The 14,512-nt window shown below is 37.0% G+C and overlaps 1 protein-coding gene across 1 annotated transcript in view; it reads left to right on the forward strand.

Moving 5' to 3' along the window:
* Positions 1-14,428, forward strand: part of LOC578898 — a 38,905-nt gene extending 24,477 nt beyond the window's left edge. Inside the window, exons 33-52 of the mRNA XM_030975970.1 lie at positions 331-446; positions 1,171-1,359; positions 1,773-1,841; positions 2,309-2,459; positions 5,106-5,273; positions 5,581-5,659; positions 6,164-6,278; positions 6,790-6,842; positions 7,227-7,353; positions 7,937-8,040; positions 8,598-8,709; positions 9,376-9,532; positions 10,307-10,373; positions 10,958-11,024; positions 11,662-11,741; positions 12,066-12,192; positions 12,823-12,864; positions 13,348-13,413; positions 13,740-13,788; positions 14,361-14,428. Coding sequence (XP_030831830.1) covers positions 331-446; positions 1,171-1,359; positions 1,773-1,841; positions 2,309-2,459; positions 5,106-5,273; positions 5,581-5,659; positions 6,164-6,278; positions 6,790-6,842; positions 7,227-7,353; positions 7,937-8,040; positions 8,598-8,709; positions 9,376-9,532; positions 10,307-10,373; positions 10,958-11,024; positions 11,662-11,741; positions 12,066-12,192; positions 12,823-12,864; positions 13,348-13,413; positions 13,740-13,788; positions 14,361-14,371 — 1,949 coding nt within the window. The 3' untranslated portion in view covers positions 14,372-14,428. The remainder of the gene's footprint in view (positions 1-330; positions 447-1,170; positions 1,360-1,772; positions 1,842-2,308; positions 2,460-5,105; positions 5,274-5,580; positions 5,660-6,163; positions 6,279-6,789; positions 6,843-7,226; positions 7,354-7,936; positions 8,041-8,597; positions 8,710-9,375; positions 9,533-10,306; positions 10,374-10,957; positions 11,025-11,661; positions 11,742-12,065; positions 12,193-12,822; positions 12,865-13,347; positions 13,414-13,739; positions 13,789-14,360) is intronic.
* The last annotated feature ends 84 nt before the right edge of the window (positions 14,429-14,512 follow it).

Here is a 14,512-nt window from a genome sequence, read left to right on the forward strand (position 1 = left end):
ACACATTGACATAATTTGAAAGATTAGATGAAACAATAATTTCAGACAACACACACTCACTGTCAAATTTACTCATAAGGGAGTCAAGAGACAGTTTGCATTCCCCAATCTCTCTCTCTCCCCTTCCTCTCTCTCTCTCTCTCTCTGTCTGTCTCCCTCTTTATTTCTTTATTTCTATCCCTGGTATTCATAGCGGCTCTAAATCCAAAGATTACGACTATCAATGCCAGCGTAGTCCTATATTGTCACATAACGATAATCCGTTTGAATAGAAATGTACAAACTTGTACATGAGTTAAATTTGGCCTTCACTCAATTCGCTGTTCACAGTGATCACTGACAACCATGACGAACTGGCAGGTTACGAAGTGTGGACCGGAACCATCGAATGCGACGACCGCCATCTTGCGGACTGTACCGATGACCTTGATAGTTTCTTCGAAGTTGTAAGTATTCTGAAATATGGACTTGGTATTGGAGTTCAAGAATTCGGATGGATGTAAATTGAAAGAAAGCACTGAATATATCAAATTTAGTGAAGTCGTCAAAAGAATATCGTTATCATCATTTCATTATTTGTTCTTTGTTCTGTACACAATGACGATTTTCATGACTATTCAAAATAATTTATATTCCCTATTAGAATCATTTTATTCATCTTAAAGGCCCACTGCACTACTTGTAACTACTTGCGCCCTCTCTATATTAAACAATGCCTAATCGGTGACTATTGGTCCGCCATGATCCTCTTTTTCTTATGTTAACTGGGTGCTGAGTTGATGAGATAACCACCTGTCCAGTTACCTTGCAGGGCAGTCTAATCCTTCCTGTAAACTAGTACTAATAAGCTTTGATAGCAAAATGTGCAATAAAATGTCATATTTCCGACGATATTTTTACTAATGTAATTGGTTGTCGATTATAATTTGTGACCCAGATTCTATCTAGACTAAGTAAGACGTGATACTGGGGAAACATATTTATCTTTACTCCATTCAAAGACGGCTACCAAAGTCTGATTGCATGTGTAGTTTCTTTGTTGTCAATAATCTTGAGAAGGAAAAAAAAACAAGAAATCAACTACAAAACAAATGATGAAGACGCATTTTCCTTTTAAAATCACAATTGTTTTAAATCTTTAAACGCTTCATCCATTTATGACTTCTCTAGATCTCGAAGGCGTCTTTCGAAGACCCGACCGTTTACGAGATCGCTAAGGTTCGACTGAAGAACTATACACAAACAGGGATCTATATGACGGTTGATGAGATGAAAATGACCACCGTTCTCCTCGAGAAGGCTTTGACGAGGACGTTGCCTGCGATGATGATGCCCGAGGAAGCAATGAGCGACATGGAGGTTAGTATACCTATCAAAATGGCCATATTATATACACGCAAAGCTATCTACCTGCAAATCTTAATTTATAGATTAGTAGGCGCGACATAAACGCAGAATACTGCTATAATAACTATAAGCGGGATTTATATCATGAAGGTAATGTCTATTTTATTTATACATGGACTATCTTAAGCAGGCCATGAAAAAGGTTATTCGACAGTCAGTATTCCTTTCAATATCCACGTGCGTCACGAAACGTCACCTTTTTGTTTCGCAGTACAGGTGTTGTGTATTATTATTGGAAGTAAAGCTCTAATTTTAGTGCAATGAAATATGTGATAATAATACACACATCATTTTGACGGCTTTATATTCTTGAGTCATAATGTTTATTACCAATGAAAAACAAAACGGTTCATTTTTTTTATCAGGACCTCCTGTCCGTGACGAGCAACTTATTCAATGATAACCGCCGACGACGCTGGACTACTATTCATCAGGTAAGATGATTTTAAAGGGCAAAACACTCCAAAAACTTGAAATTCTAGTTTCAACATGAAATGTGATGTACCTGTATATAGGAGAATCGAAATTTGCACAGACATTTTCCGAATATGTGAAGAATATGCGTACACCTGTCACCTTATAAAGATATATGGCACGTTTAAAAAGTCAGCCACAGTGTTTACGAACAAAGCTCACCGTTTCGACTGAAACTATGTAATGCATTTTCATCCAATGTCTTCAATGGTGAAGACAAAATATCTCTCTACTTTGTATACCTATAGCCTTTCGCCATCTTTTCTTTACAATAAGTTGTCCTATGAATCGTTTTCTAACGATTCTATAGCCAATAGATATATCAATTAAATTGTATCCGTTCTAAGGTTTGATTGGCGGAGCAGGTTTAGGAAATGATTTCAACAATAAATACGGAATTAATGTAAACGTTGCTCATCATCACCAGGCTCGTCGACGACGCGGTACATTCACCACGGACAGCGCCATGGGACTCGCCGTCAAACTTGAAAACTATCTGATGGCGATAGCCAAGATAGTCGAGGGCGTCAACGGAACCTGGACCGACATCAATATGACGATCGTTACTGACAACATAGGTAGGGACGGATGAAATACAGTTGCATTATTATTTATACATCGGTGGTGGTGCTTGCTATAGTGGTGATAATGATGAGGAGGAGGATGACTAGTAGTAGAGGTGGAGGAATGTTGACGAAGACGACTTCGATAGCAGGGTAGTCAAAGAAGGCAATAAGGAGGATGATGATGATGATGATGATGATGATGATGATGATGATGATGATAATGGTAGTAAATAGCAGGAGAAACTGTGAGGAAAGAAAGTGCCCAAATCAAGCGGATGACGATAATTACGAGGATAACCAGAATGACGAGGACGACAATAATAATGAGGATGATGATAATGACATGTGTGACCAGGGTGGCGAGAATGACGAGGTTGATGTAAATAACGAGATGGAATGGTATGACGAGAGCGACGAGGATGGCCAGGGTGACGACAATGACCATTGTGCCGGGAATTACCACGGTGATGATACTGACGGTGTTGACGAAAGTGGCGAGGATGATGTGAATAACTAGAAGGAATAATATGATGAGTATGACCAGGGTGACGAGAACGACAAGTTCGACGAGATTGACGAGAATGGTGTAAATAGCGAGAAGGAATAGTATGACGAGTATGACCAGGGTGACGAGAATGACGCGGTTGACGAGAGTGGCAAGGATGATGTGAATAACTAGAAGGAATAATATGATGAGTATGACTAGGGTGTGGAGAACGACAATTTCGACGAGATTGACGAGAATGAGGTAAATAGCGAGAAGGAATAGTATGACGAGTATGACCAGGGTGACGAGAATGACGCGGTTGACGAGAGTGGCGAGGATGATGTGAATAACGAAGGTAAATATTATGACGAGAGTGGCTTGTATAACCAGGGTGACGAGAACGACAAGTTCGACGAGAGTGACGAAGATGATGAAAAAACGAGAGTGGCGAGGATGATGTGAATAACGAGCAGGAATAACATGACGAGGGTGACGAGAATTACCAAGAAGACGAGAATGACAAGTGTCGAGAATGACGAGGTTGACAACAGTGACAAGGGTGACGAGAATGACAATGTTGACGAGAGTGGCGAAGATGATGTGAATAACGAGAAAGAATAGTATAACAAGAGTTACGAATATGACCAGGATAATGAAAGTGACAAGCTTGATGAGAGTGACACGAATGATTAGAATGATGAGGTTGATGAGGGTGATGAGAATGACGAGGTTGACGAGATTGTCGGGTATGACCCGAGTGACGAGAATGATAGGGTTGACGAGAGTGACGAGGATGATGAGAATGGTGAGGTTGGCATGGGTGATAGGAATGGCCAGGGTGACGATTATGACGATGTTGACGACAGTGACGAGCATGATGAGAATGACGAAGTTGACTATAAATGGCGAGGATAATGTGAATAATGAGAAAGAATAGTATGAGAGTGAAGAGGGTGACGAGAATGGCCAGGGTGACGATGATGATGGGTATTACTCGGTTAAAGAGAGTCGCGAGGGTGGTGAGAATGACACGGTTGACAAGACTGGCGAGGAGGATGAGAATAACGAGAAGGAATAATATGACGAGGGTGACGAGAATGGCCAGGGTGACGAGAATGGCCAGGGTGATGAGAAAGACAATGGCACCGAGAATCACCAGGGTGACGATGCTGACGATGTTGACGAAAGTGACGCGGTTGATGAGAATGATGCAATTGACGAGATTGACGAAGATAATGTGAATAACGAGAAGGAATAGCATGACGAGAGTGACTAGTAAGATTAGGTTGACGAGAAGGACGAAGTTGACTATAAATGGCGAGGATAATGTGAATAATGAGAAAGAATAGTATGAGAGTGAAGAGGGTGACGAGAATGGCCAGGGTGACGATGATGATGGGTATAACTCGGTTAAAGAGAGTCGCGAGGGTTATGAAAATGACACGGTTGACAAGACTGGCGAGGAGGATGAGAATAACGAGAAGGAATAATATGACGAGGGTGACGAGAATGGCCAGGGTGATGAGAAAGACAATGGCACCGAGAATCACCAGGGTGATGATGATGACGATGTTGACGAAAGTGACGAGGTTGATGAGAATGATGCAATTGACGAGATTGACGAAGATAATGTGAATAACGAGAAGGAATAGCATGACGAGAGTGACTAGTAAGATCAGGTTGACGAGAAGGACTGGGTTGACGAGGATGATGAGAAAATCGAAGTTGAAGAGGGTGGTGAGGATGTTGTGAATAATGAGAAGGAATGGTATGATGAGAGTGACGAATATAACCAGGGTGACGAGAATGACGAGGTTGACGAGAGTTAAGAGGATGATGAGAATGGCGAGGTTAACGAGAGTGTAGAGGGTAATGATAATTGCCAGGGTGACGAGAATGACCATGGTACCGAGAATTACCAGGGTGACGAGAATGACGAGGTTGACGAGAGTGGCGAGAATGATGAGAATAACGCGGTTGACGACAGTGGCGAGGATGATGTGAATAACGAGAAGATATACTATGACGAGGGTGACGAGAATAACGAGGTTGACGACAGTGACAAGAGTGACGAGAATGGCGATGGTGGTGAGAATGAGGAGGTTGACGAGAGTGGCGAGAATGATGAGAACACTGAAGTAAAATCGCATTTTATTCTTCTCTTATTTCAGTTGTTCAAGTGGACAGGTATCGGGCAGATGACGTCATTCCAGGTACTATCTACCAGTTTCCTGACTATGACAACCCACTGATACTAGTTCCCAATAGTTCGTGGTACGGGGCAACTGATCAAATCACGTTACCAAGAAATGTTTACGACTACATCCCAGCGAATAGAGGTAATGCATAATGCCAAGTTGAATTTCTAATAATTTATTTGATTCTCCTCTTTTAAGCACTTTTCCTTGTTGTTTGCTCTATTCGTAGATCGAGGTCTTTTCTTTTTATTTGTACTTCTCTGTTATTATAATTGAGTAAAAGGAATAAATAAAAGAAATGAACAATAGACAAATGCTTCTGTAGCAGATATAGGGTGCATTCGACGGGAGCGTCTCTGTGCGCTTAATATGCGTTGTATTTGTCTTGATTTTTGTTCGTATTTTCATAGATATTAATGTTGTAGCGTTTTCTCTCATTTCTCATCAGATAACAACGGAGTGATAATCATGATTGGCATCATGTTCCATACTTTGGATGAAATTCTACCAGTCGTGAGCAGTGAAGAGTAAGTGGGATCATTTTTTTGAATAATTTCTGATGTAAACTGCTTCTAATGTATCCGTTTTTAAACACTCTCATAATATCTGTATATACTACTTCACGATCGCTCTTATGAAAACATATTATTGATGCCAAAACTAAAATGTCGATCAAAAGTTGGTAAAGTAAATTGAAACCAAGTTTTTCCTGTACAATTTCAGCATTAAAGTTTGTTTCCATAATATCCATAACATCCAAAACAACACACGACAGTTTCAAAACACACACACAAGACATAAAAATGTATGGAAGAAAACGGGAAAAGGAAAAACTAGGTTCTTATATTTCATTTCAGGTACCTTTTCTGTCCTAAATTTGAAATGGGGCATAAGAACGCAAGAAGATGCACATTTTTCTTTACTATACTTAGGAATGCAAGATTGGTTTGTATTGGGTTGTGCCCCCCTTAAATGTGCCACTGATGAAAACGTCAGTTTTTAATTCGTTATCTTCCTTATCTTGTTTTCAGTGCAATCTACAAAGAGTCCATGCAGGTTGATAGCCGTATCATGTACCTCCGCACAGAACCACCACTACGTAAGGGCCTCTACAACAAAATCGTTATGCAGTTTGAACATAAAACGGTGAGTTTCGTTACCCAAGCCTTTTTACTGACGTGAATTATCGAAATTCACATTCATTTCTATTCACATTTATTTACTAAGGAGACGAATACTTGAAAATGGAATTTGTGATAGGAGTGTCAAAAAGAACATGGTGATAAAACAAAAAAAGGACAAAAGCAACAACAAAAAGTAACCATACAATATCATTATAGACATCTCTTGCGAAACCAGGAAATCTTTGAAAGAAAAAATGGGAAAGGGTGGCATTAGTATTTACATTGAGGTTTAGTACAGAATCCATTTTATACAATGTGAGAATAGTACAAAGCGATAAATCACCATTTCAATGTAGAGTAGCGTATAGTGTGAAGATTCGTTGCTTGAAACGTCATGTGCCACCAGTCTATAAATGGCGACACTGCAAATATAAGTTCAGGAAATATATTCTTCTTTGTCATGTTCATTTGAAACATTCACTGGTGTAATACTTTACCCTGATACTTGTTTTTCACAAATGTTTATCTTACAGCCTCTGTCCTCCAAAGATGAACCATTCTGCGTCTTTTGGGATTTCAATATCCGGTAAGTAAAGGGGGAAAGAAGGATTTTTTATTTTCTCTTTTCAGTTGTCATAGTGATAACAATTAGTACTTTGTAAAATATATTGTGACTTTGTGCAGGTCCAGGAAACGGTTCGGAGGATAGCACACGCGACAGTAGAATGTATGAAAGATTAAATTAAATAATTTAGTAGTAACAAAAGCAACTCAATAGATACTAAGAAATATAGTAGAAGAGATAAAACGACTAGAAATATACGGTTGTTGAGTATGTTGATCGATGCATAAGCATAAGTCAATCTGAAGTATCAAATATGATATCCGAAATCTGAAACCTGATTGTATAAAATAATACGAACAAATTAAAGACTGACGCAAAGTTTCCATTATTTAATGAATTACCTAGGTACACGAAGGAGGGTGCGTGGAGTATGAGAGGATGCACACTGGAGGAAACCAACGACACCCATACCACGTGCCACTGTGATCACCTGACACATTTCGCCATCCTGATCCAGGATAGAGATCAAGTGGTACGTATGATTGGATACGGTGACGTAGCTAGGGAAACGCCCCCATCGAATCATAATGAAAATTTTAATGAAAAAACAGTAAAAGGGATCAAGGGGAAAAGAAAATAGAGAAAAAGAATAGGTAGATTAAAAAAAAGGATGAGAAAAGTATTATGAAAAGAAAATGTGGAGCCCCTTCCTCCCACAATATTTGACCTTGCTATCATTCACGTTTCGTTCACCTCATACGATATATTCACTCTAATGCTGCTAGTGCCCCTAAATAGTTGGGGCCATGCTATGCCACTGGTTTGATAAAGGGGCTCTTTGTATTGGGATAACATGGCAATGAGTTCATCAGACATTCATATGTATACATTCTGTTTGGGGTGATTAGATGAATCTTGGGTGAATCTTTGTCCCCCAAAATGATTATAACCTCTTAAATACCTGCCTCTTTAGAGAGTATGATTTGGGGAGTTTCTTCCCCCTCCGGGAAGGGGGGGGGGGGGGGTGGGGTGTGGTAGCGCATTGAGTTTGACCGGCACTTGCTGTAGAGTCTTGCATTCTTACTAAAATCACTTACGTCTTGCTATTCTTTCAGGTTGAGTCGATTCACGCTAAATACTTGAGCTACATCACGTGGGGAGGTATCGTCTTGTCTCTTATCGCCCTCATCCTTCTCTTACTCATCTTCATATCAGTAGCGTAAGTATATCACCTCTAGGCATTTATCCAAATACTTTGTTAAAAAAATCAAGTAATTTTTGCGTGAGTCAATAACTTACATCTACACCGCATGATATTAACTTATTTGAAAAGGAAACTAGCTTACAACTGAAACAGTCAAGGACTCGAGATGATTCAAGGTTTTTTCAAGAAAGTACAAATGTTCCCTGTGAATAAATGTAAATGAAGCCTTTGATTTGCCTTGGCAGTAAAGATAACGCTAGCAAAACCTTGGTGTGAGTTAGTATCAATCCACGCTGAAGTCTCGGGGAATGTGTAATTAAAAAATATCTATATATCTACCTTGACACGATAAATCATATAAAGCTGATTATTACTTTAATTTTATTTGGTTATAATTAGCTTTTAAACATGATTATTTAAAACACCAATCAGTAATTAGCGAATTCGAGATATTAATCTTTTATAGATATTAATGTTATAATGCTGTGAGTTTTTATTGGATGTGAAATAAACTGAACTTGAACTTGAATCTTTCCAATATCCTCCCATGCACTTTCCATTTACATACACAGAGACTTGCATACCGTTCGTAACTCCATCCACATCAATATGATCTTATCCATGCTGTTTGCCAAGATCACCTACATCCTCATCGACTTCTTGGACCCCGCTACGATCGACTGGGTAAGTTGGACAATGACCGAGCCCAAAACTTTAAGCAGGACTGCACTACTTGTAGATACTTGCGCCCTCTTTATTGCAAACAATGCCCAAGCGGTGCCAGTTGGTCCCCAATGATCTTCTTTTTTTAATGTTAATTGAGAGCTGATTTGGTGAGATAACCACATGTCAGTGACCTTGCAAGGAACTAGTGCAGACGGGCTTTAATATACAAAAGTCTTTAAGCTGCATTATACTTACGCTAAACATATTTGAGAAATCCTCAAATCCTTTGAGCTTTTAATGCCATATCACATTAAAGAGATTCTAGTTTGCATTTTTATTTTGTACTGATTTTCAATCATTAATGCCACTGGCATATTTCCCAATTCTAAATATATATATTTCATCTATTCAATATGAACTCGCGCATTTTGATAGTTGTTATTGCAGATGTAAACCGACACTTACTATCATATTTGCTTAGTTGTTTTACTTCCTTAATATCATCTATCATTCCTATTGTTTGCCTGCACATATCTCTTATCATTAGGCTTACTTTTATATCAATGGATTTATTTTTTCCAACAGGAATGAATAAGCATGTGGCACGAAATTTAAATTCGTTTTTCTCCGTACAATCGTTTGTCAGAAATTAAACCAAGTATCACCCATGCTTTTTTTCTCCAGATTTCCTGCAAGGCGATTGCCTGCGTGATGCAGTTCTTCTATACGGGGGTGTTTAGCTGGATGTTGGTCCAGGGTGTCCATCTATTGGTAGAGGTGTGCAACCCTAAAAACGTCCCTTACAAACAGAAGTTCAGATACTACTTCCTAGTCGCATGGGGTGAGATTCTTAAAATATTTCAAACTAATTATGTCATCATTATCATCATTGTCATCATGATCATGATGGTGATGATGATCATCATCGTCACCTTTATTCAGCTTGTTATCATGATTGTAATTATTATAATTGTAATTATTATAATCATAATCATTGTCATGTTTAATATCAGTTAAAAGTACATGTATTCGTAGTAGTAGTAGTAGTAGTAGTAGTAGTAGTAGTAGTAGTAGTAGTAGTAGTAGTAGCAGTAGTAGCAGTAGTAGTAGTAGTAGTAGTAGTAGTAGTAGTAGTAGTAGTAGTAGTAGTAGTAGTATCAGTAGTAGTAGTAGTAGTAGTAGTAGTAGTAGTAGTAGTAGTAGTAGTAGTAGTAGTAGTAGTAGCAGTAGTAGTAGTAGTAGTAGTAGTAGTAGTAGTAGTAGTAGCAGCAGCAGCAGCATAGTACAGTAGTAGTATTAGTAGTTTTTCATTTTTATCATTATTACTAATATCATCATTGTAGTTGTCATTATATTTATTCTCATGTTTACTGTACCTGTAGTTATAATTAGAAATTGAAAATGCCTTTCTACACTTGTAAAACACTAATATTAATATAAGTAACATTACTAAGATTTGTAATCATATTTCAATTCATGCTGATTTCTTGAATATTGCACATTGCAGTCCCATGACAGATTATGGTAAATAGTTGCTCTGCTTTTGATTTCGATACTATATCATTCATGCGAAGGAAATAAATTATATAAAATGTAATTTCTTTTCATTTGGCAGGTATTCCTTTCATGATTGTTGGCACTTCTTTTGCAATGGCGCATCAGGGTTATGGTACAACGGACGAGTAAGTTGCATATTTTTCCCAAACAAGTCATGTTTAGAAACGAACTTAGTATTCAAAATTATTTGCTTGTTCTTCCAAATTATATGATTGCTTTAATATACTCTTCTGGTACAACAGAAGACTATTTCTAGTGGTGATGAGTATTTAGAATAATGGCACAAACTACTAGTTTTTTCTTTGAGCGGAGTTTACGTATTAATCAATCACAGACAATTTCCTAAAAATTGTATGATCAGGGTTTTGTCATCGACGTAAAATTTGTTATGAGCAACGAGAGATGCATTTTTTCATGATGAATTTACTTTGAAGCTTTCAGTGTTTTGAGGATTTTCTCTATTTTTTCTGTTGAAGATCTGCATTTCCTAACAGTATTCAATAGTAATGAAATGTAATTTAACATTCATTCATTAGTAAAAAACTACACATTACTAAAGATGTAATGTTTCATAAATGAGATAGATGGTGTGATGCTTTATGCATGAAAAGCATAACTCTAGAAAATTCGTAAAAGCCGAAAACATAGTGAAACTTCTGCTCCCTTCTTAAAAATGAAACTTTCCACTTTCTTTCTCCTCAATATTCAGATGTTGGTTGACATTTGAGAACAATGCATTATGGATCTTCCTTGGCACCAGTTTGACAATAATCTTTGTAAGTATAAACAGACAACATTGACAAAACATTTTTTATGGGCAAAATACGAAGGGACAACAACACAAAGTTTAAATTGCAGCACTTGTTCTCTCCCCCTTTGTTAGCCAAAGCAAACCCTGGTTGAGTACTAAAACAGATACAAAATCTGTCAATGAGAGGGAAAGTATTTGTACTATTAAAAGAATTTATTTTTCTTTCTCTTTTTCTTTACTGAAATGGGATTGAAGACAATTTTACCTGATATAAACTTGCTCTCTATTTTCTTATTTTATTTGGGTGGGTGGGTAGACCCTTCGGTTCCGATATTTGGACTGTTTATTCCAAACTGCTCAATAAAGATTGTTTCAATATGGGCATTTAATATCTTTAATTGTTCATTTGCATTTTGATTCTTGGATAATTAATTTAACATTGAGAGGTTGTCATTTACAAACAATCTTATGTAGGTATTTAGATTTTAAATTGTACACGAATATATGTGATCCGTTTGTCGATAGTATTCAGAAAAAAAATATTAAAAGATATATACTCAAATTGGGTCTAAAGTAATATGAAGGAAGCCTGTACTCCATCAGTATTTTTTTTTTTTTATTTCACTTTCAATATTATTATTATTTCTCTGTTCTTTTTCCAGATCAACATGCTGATCATCATGTTTGTTTATTGTAACACTTCCAAGCACTCAAGACGATCGGATCCCTTGAAGTCAAGAAAGTAAGTTTTATTTTAAAAGTTCATAATATATTAAAGAAAATGAATATAATCCTATCATAAGAAAAATGCTTGACTGACAACCGATGAATCATTTCAGGATGAATCATTGTCTAAAAAGTGCACATATAAATAATTAACATACATATTTTAAAAAGTTGAAAATGTAATTCCTCCTTCCATTACTACAACTACTTCATACAACGCAGGGTCATTGTGCGAGTATTTAAACTTATGTACACTGAAATGTTAAATTTTGAACAGGCTTATGAATCATGATAATTTCATTTGTCAAGTTTTAAGTTCAATCATTTGTTCCATTTTCAGGGCAAGCTTACGAGCAACATCCATCATGCTACCGTTGCTAGGAATCACGTGGTCGTTGTCTGTTGTAGAGGTCAAGTATGGTCTTATTGAACTCACCTACGTCTTCACAGCATTGCATGCATTGCAGGTTGGTAGAATAATATTGAGATGCCAGTCTGTGTAAATCAATGTAAGAGCGCCAACAGAAAACAATACAAATGATGGGAAGGCTTGAAGCAATAGTAACAGTACACCTTTCAACCTCTAAAATATTCTCAAAATTTGCTTGAATTTGCAGCAAACTCCCATCCCTCAGCATTTCCCATAGACCTGGTTTTTAAGGTTTCTTTTTTGTGTTCTGCATAATCTACGTAACTTGAAATAAACCGTCATATATGTACACTTATCACACTATTCTGCACTTGTTAGTTCTTTTACATGCATATCAATTGGTGTCGCTTTCTTGTTATCTGTCTTATGACTCGAGTATTACATCTAATTGACTATTTTCTTCTTTTCCCTATTTTCCTATCGTAGCCCCCTATCTCTTTCTTCCCCCTGTTTGTTTCGGTCCATATCGCATTATTTCTCCTTCTCTGTGCCCAAATATTTCAACCCTTTTCCCGCTTTAACCGTCCCCTTCTTTTTTCCCCTTCCCCCTCTCGCATTGAACATACATGTCTAGGTTCACTTATAACAGATTATTTGTTTTCAATCGTTTAAACATCAATGTTGCCTTCATTCATTTTCTCTTTCCGTCTTATTCACTTTACTACAGGGATTATTCATAGCCATATTCTATGGTGTCTGCAATCCTGAAGTAAGTTTTCAATTTTTTTTTTTAACACTGTAAAAATCAAAATCTATTGAGATTTGAAACCCATGCTTAATATTATTCTCATTATACATACTTCCTTCATGATAAAGTTAAAACTTTGTTATTGTTTATATTTGAGATATATATGCCCTGAAACAAAATAGCCGGTTATACATGTTTTTCCATTCACACCTTTCGTTTCGTAATTTAACATCCCTCCAAAATGGGAGATCGAGGTTAATTGTTACCTCGATAAATAAGACTTACAATTAAAGCAAAGATTATTACAATTCAAGTATATTCAGTCGGCCTATATCGAGTTGATATAAACCTGGTTTTGATCTTGATAAGCTTTATAAAAACATTTGTTTTCCATATATATTAGTACTAGTAGACGAAATTATAATAGTGTTTTTTCTCTCTCTCTCTCTCTCTCTCTCTCTCTCTCTCTCTCTCTCTCTCTCTCTCTCTCTCTCTCTCATACAGGTACGGCTAGCCTTCATGGGGCACGACTTACAGTTGGAATTCTCAAAAGTGCAAGAAGTGTCAACTGTAAGTTGGTCTGTTCCTAATACTGCTGTAGTCTGCAGATGGTTGATCCATTGATATTAAAGTGGATACAATTACTTGTAGATTAGTGGATCAATATTAAGTTTCTTTCAGAGTATTTCAAGGAAAGTTGAATATTTCGCAGTTATATTGGTTTGTTCGTAGCTACTGGTACTATGCGGGTGTTTGATCCATCGATATAGTTTCATTTTCTAAAGGATATATTCATTGTTGATAAGTGGATCAATATCAAGTTTCTTTCAGACTATTTCAAGGAAAGTTGAATATCTCGCAGTTATCTGTTACTACTTTTTTTTTTCCTTATACAGACACCAGAGCCAGAGGAAATTGAGATGGAGTCGGTTGCTAAGCCTTCATGTAAGTATTCATTTACCTTCATGCCTTTATTTTCAATTGTGGCCATGTCTTCTTGGGTATATATAGTTTGTTGAATGTACATGATCCTGCGACGATCGCTCAAAGGTCAATTTTCTATATCAACCAAATCATGACTTCAACCTTGGCCCAAAAACTATTAATGCTACCCTTTTCCTGAACTTACCCTAACACCCTATATCCTAAACCCAACCCTTATTTTTAAAGTTTAGAGCCATTGTTGCCAGATCCAATGTCGGAAATAGTATTGTGCTTTACTTTCATAACTTTACCATTATGCATTCACGTACATTTAGCTAGTCAATATTTCATGGGTTTTGGTAATTTATCTTAATACAGACATGTTCATTTTAAATGTCCTTATCTTGTCTCAGTGACTTTCGCAATTAGTAGTATACACTGTTTATAAATATGTATCCATTTTTTAATATATGTGCTGTCTTGTTTGTTTTTTCTTCAATGTATGACTTATTTTCCGATAAACGCATTTTTTATCAAAATCAATAGCTTAACGAGATATATTCTTCCTTCCTTATTATCATTGCCCCTTACAGATAAGGCATAGCACTCTCATTGTCATTCTTGCATCCAATCGGACCCCCTTTTCTTGGAAACTGAGGGGAAAAAAAGATCGTCCTCTAAGATTTCAAAGGACTTTCCAGATCTTCAATCTCATCACTACTTGCGTATGATGTCATTCAATGAA

This window comes from Strongylocentrotus purpuratus, unplaced genomic scaffold, assembly GCF_000002235.5.
Source record: "Strongylocentrotus purpuratus isolate Spur 01 unplaced genomic scaffold, Spur_5.0 spur5_scaffold_8, whole genome shotgun sequence".
Lineage (NCBI taxonomy): Eukaryota > Metazoa > Echinodermata > Echinoidea > Camarodonta > Strongylocentrotidae > Strongylocentrotus > Strongylocentrotus purpuratus.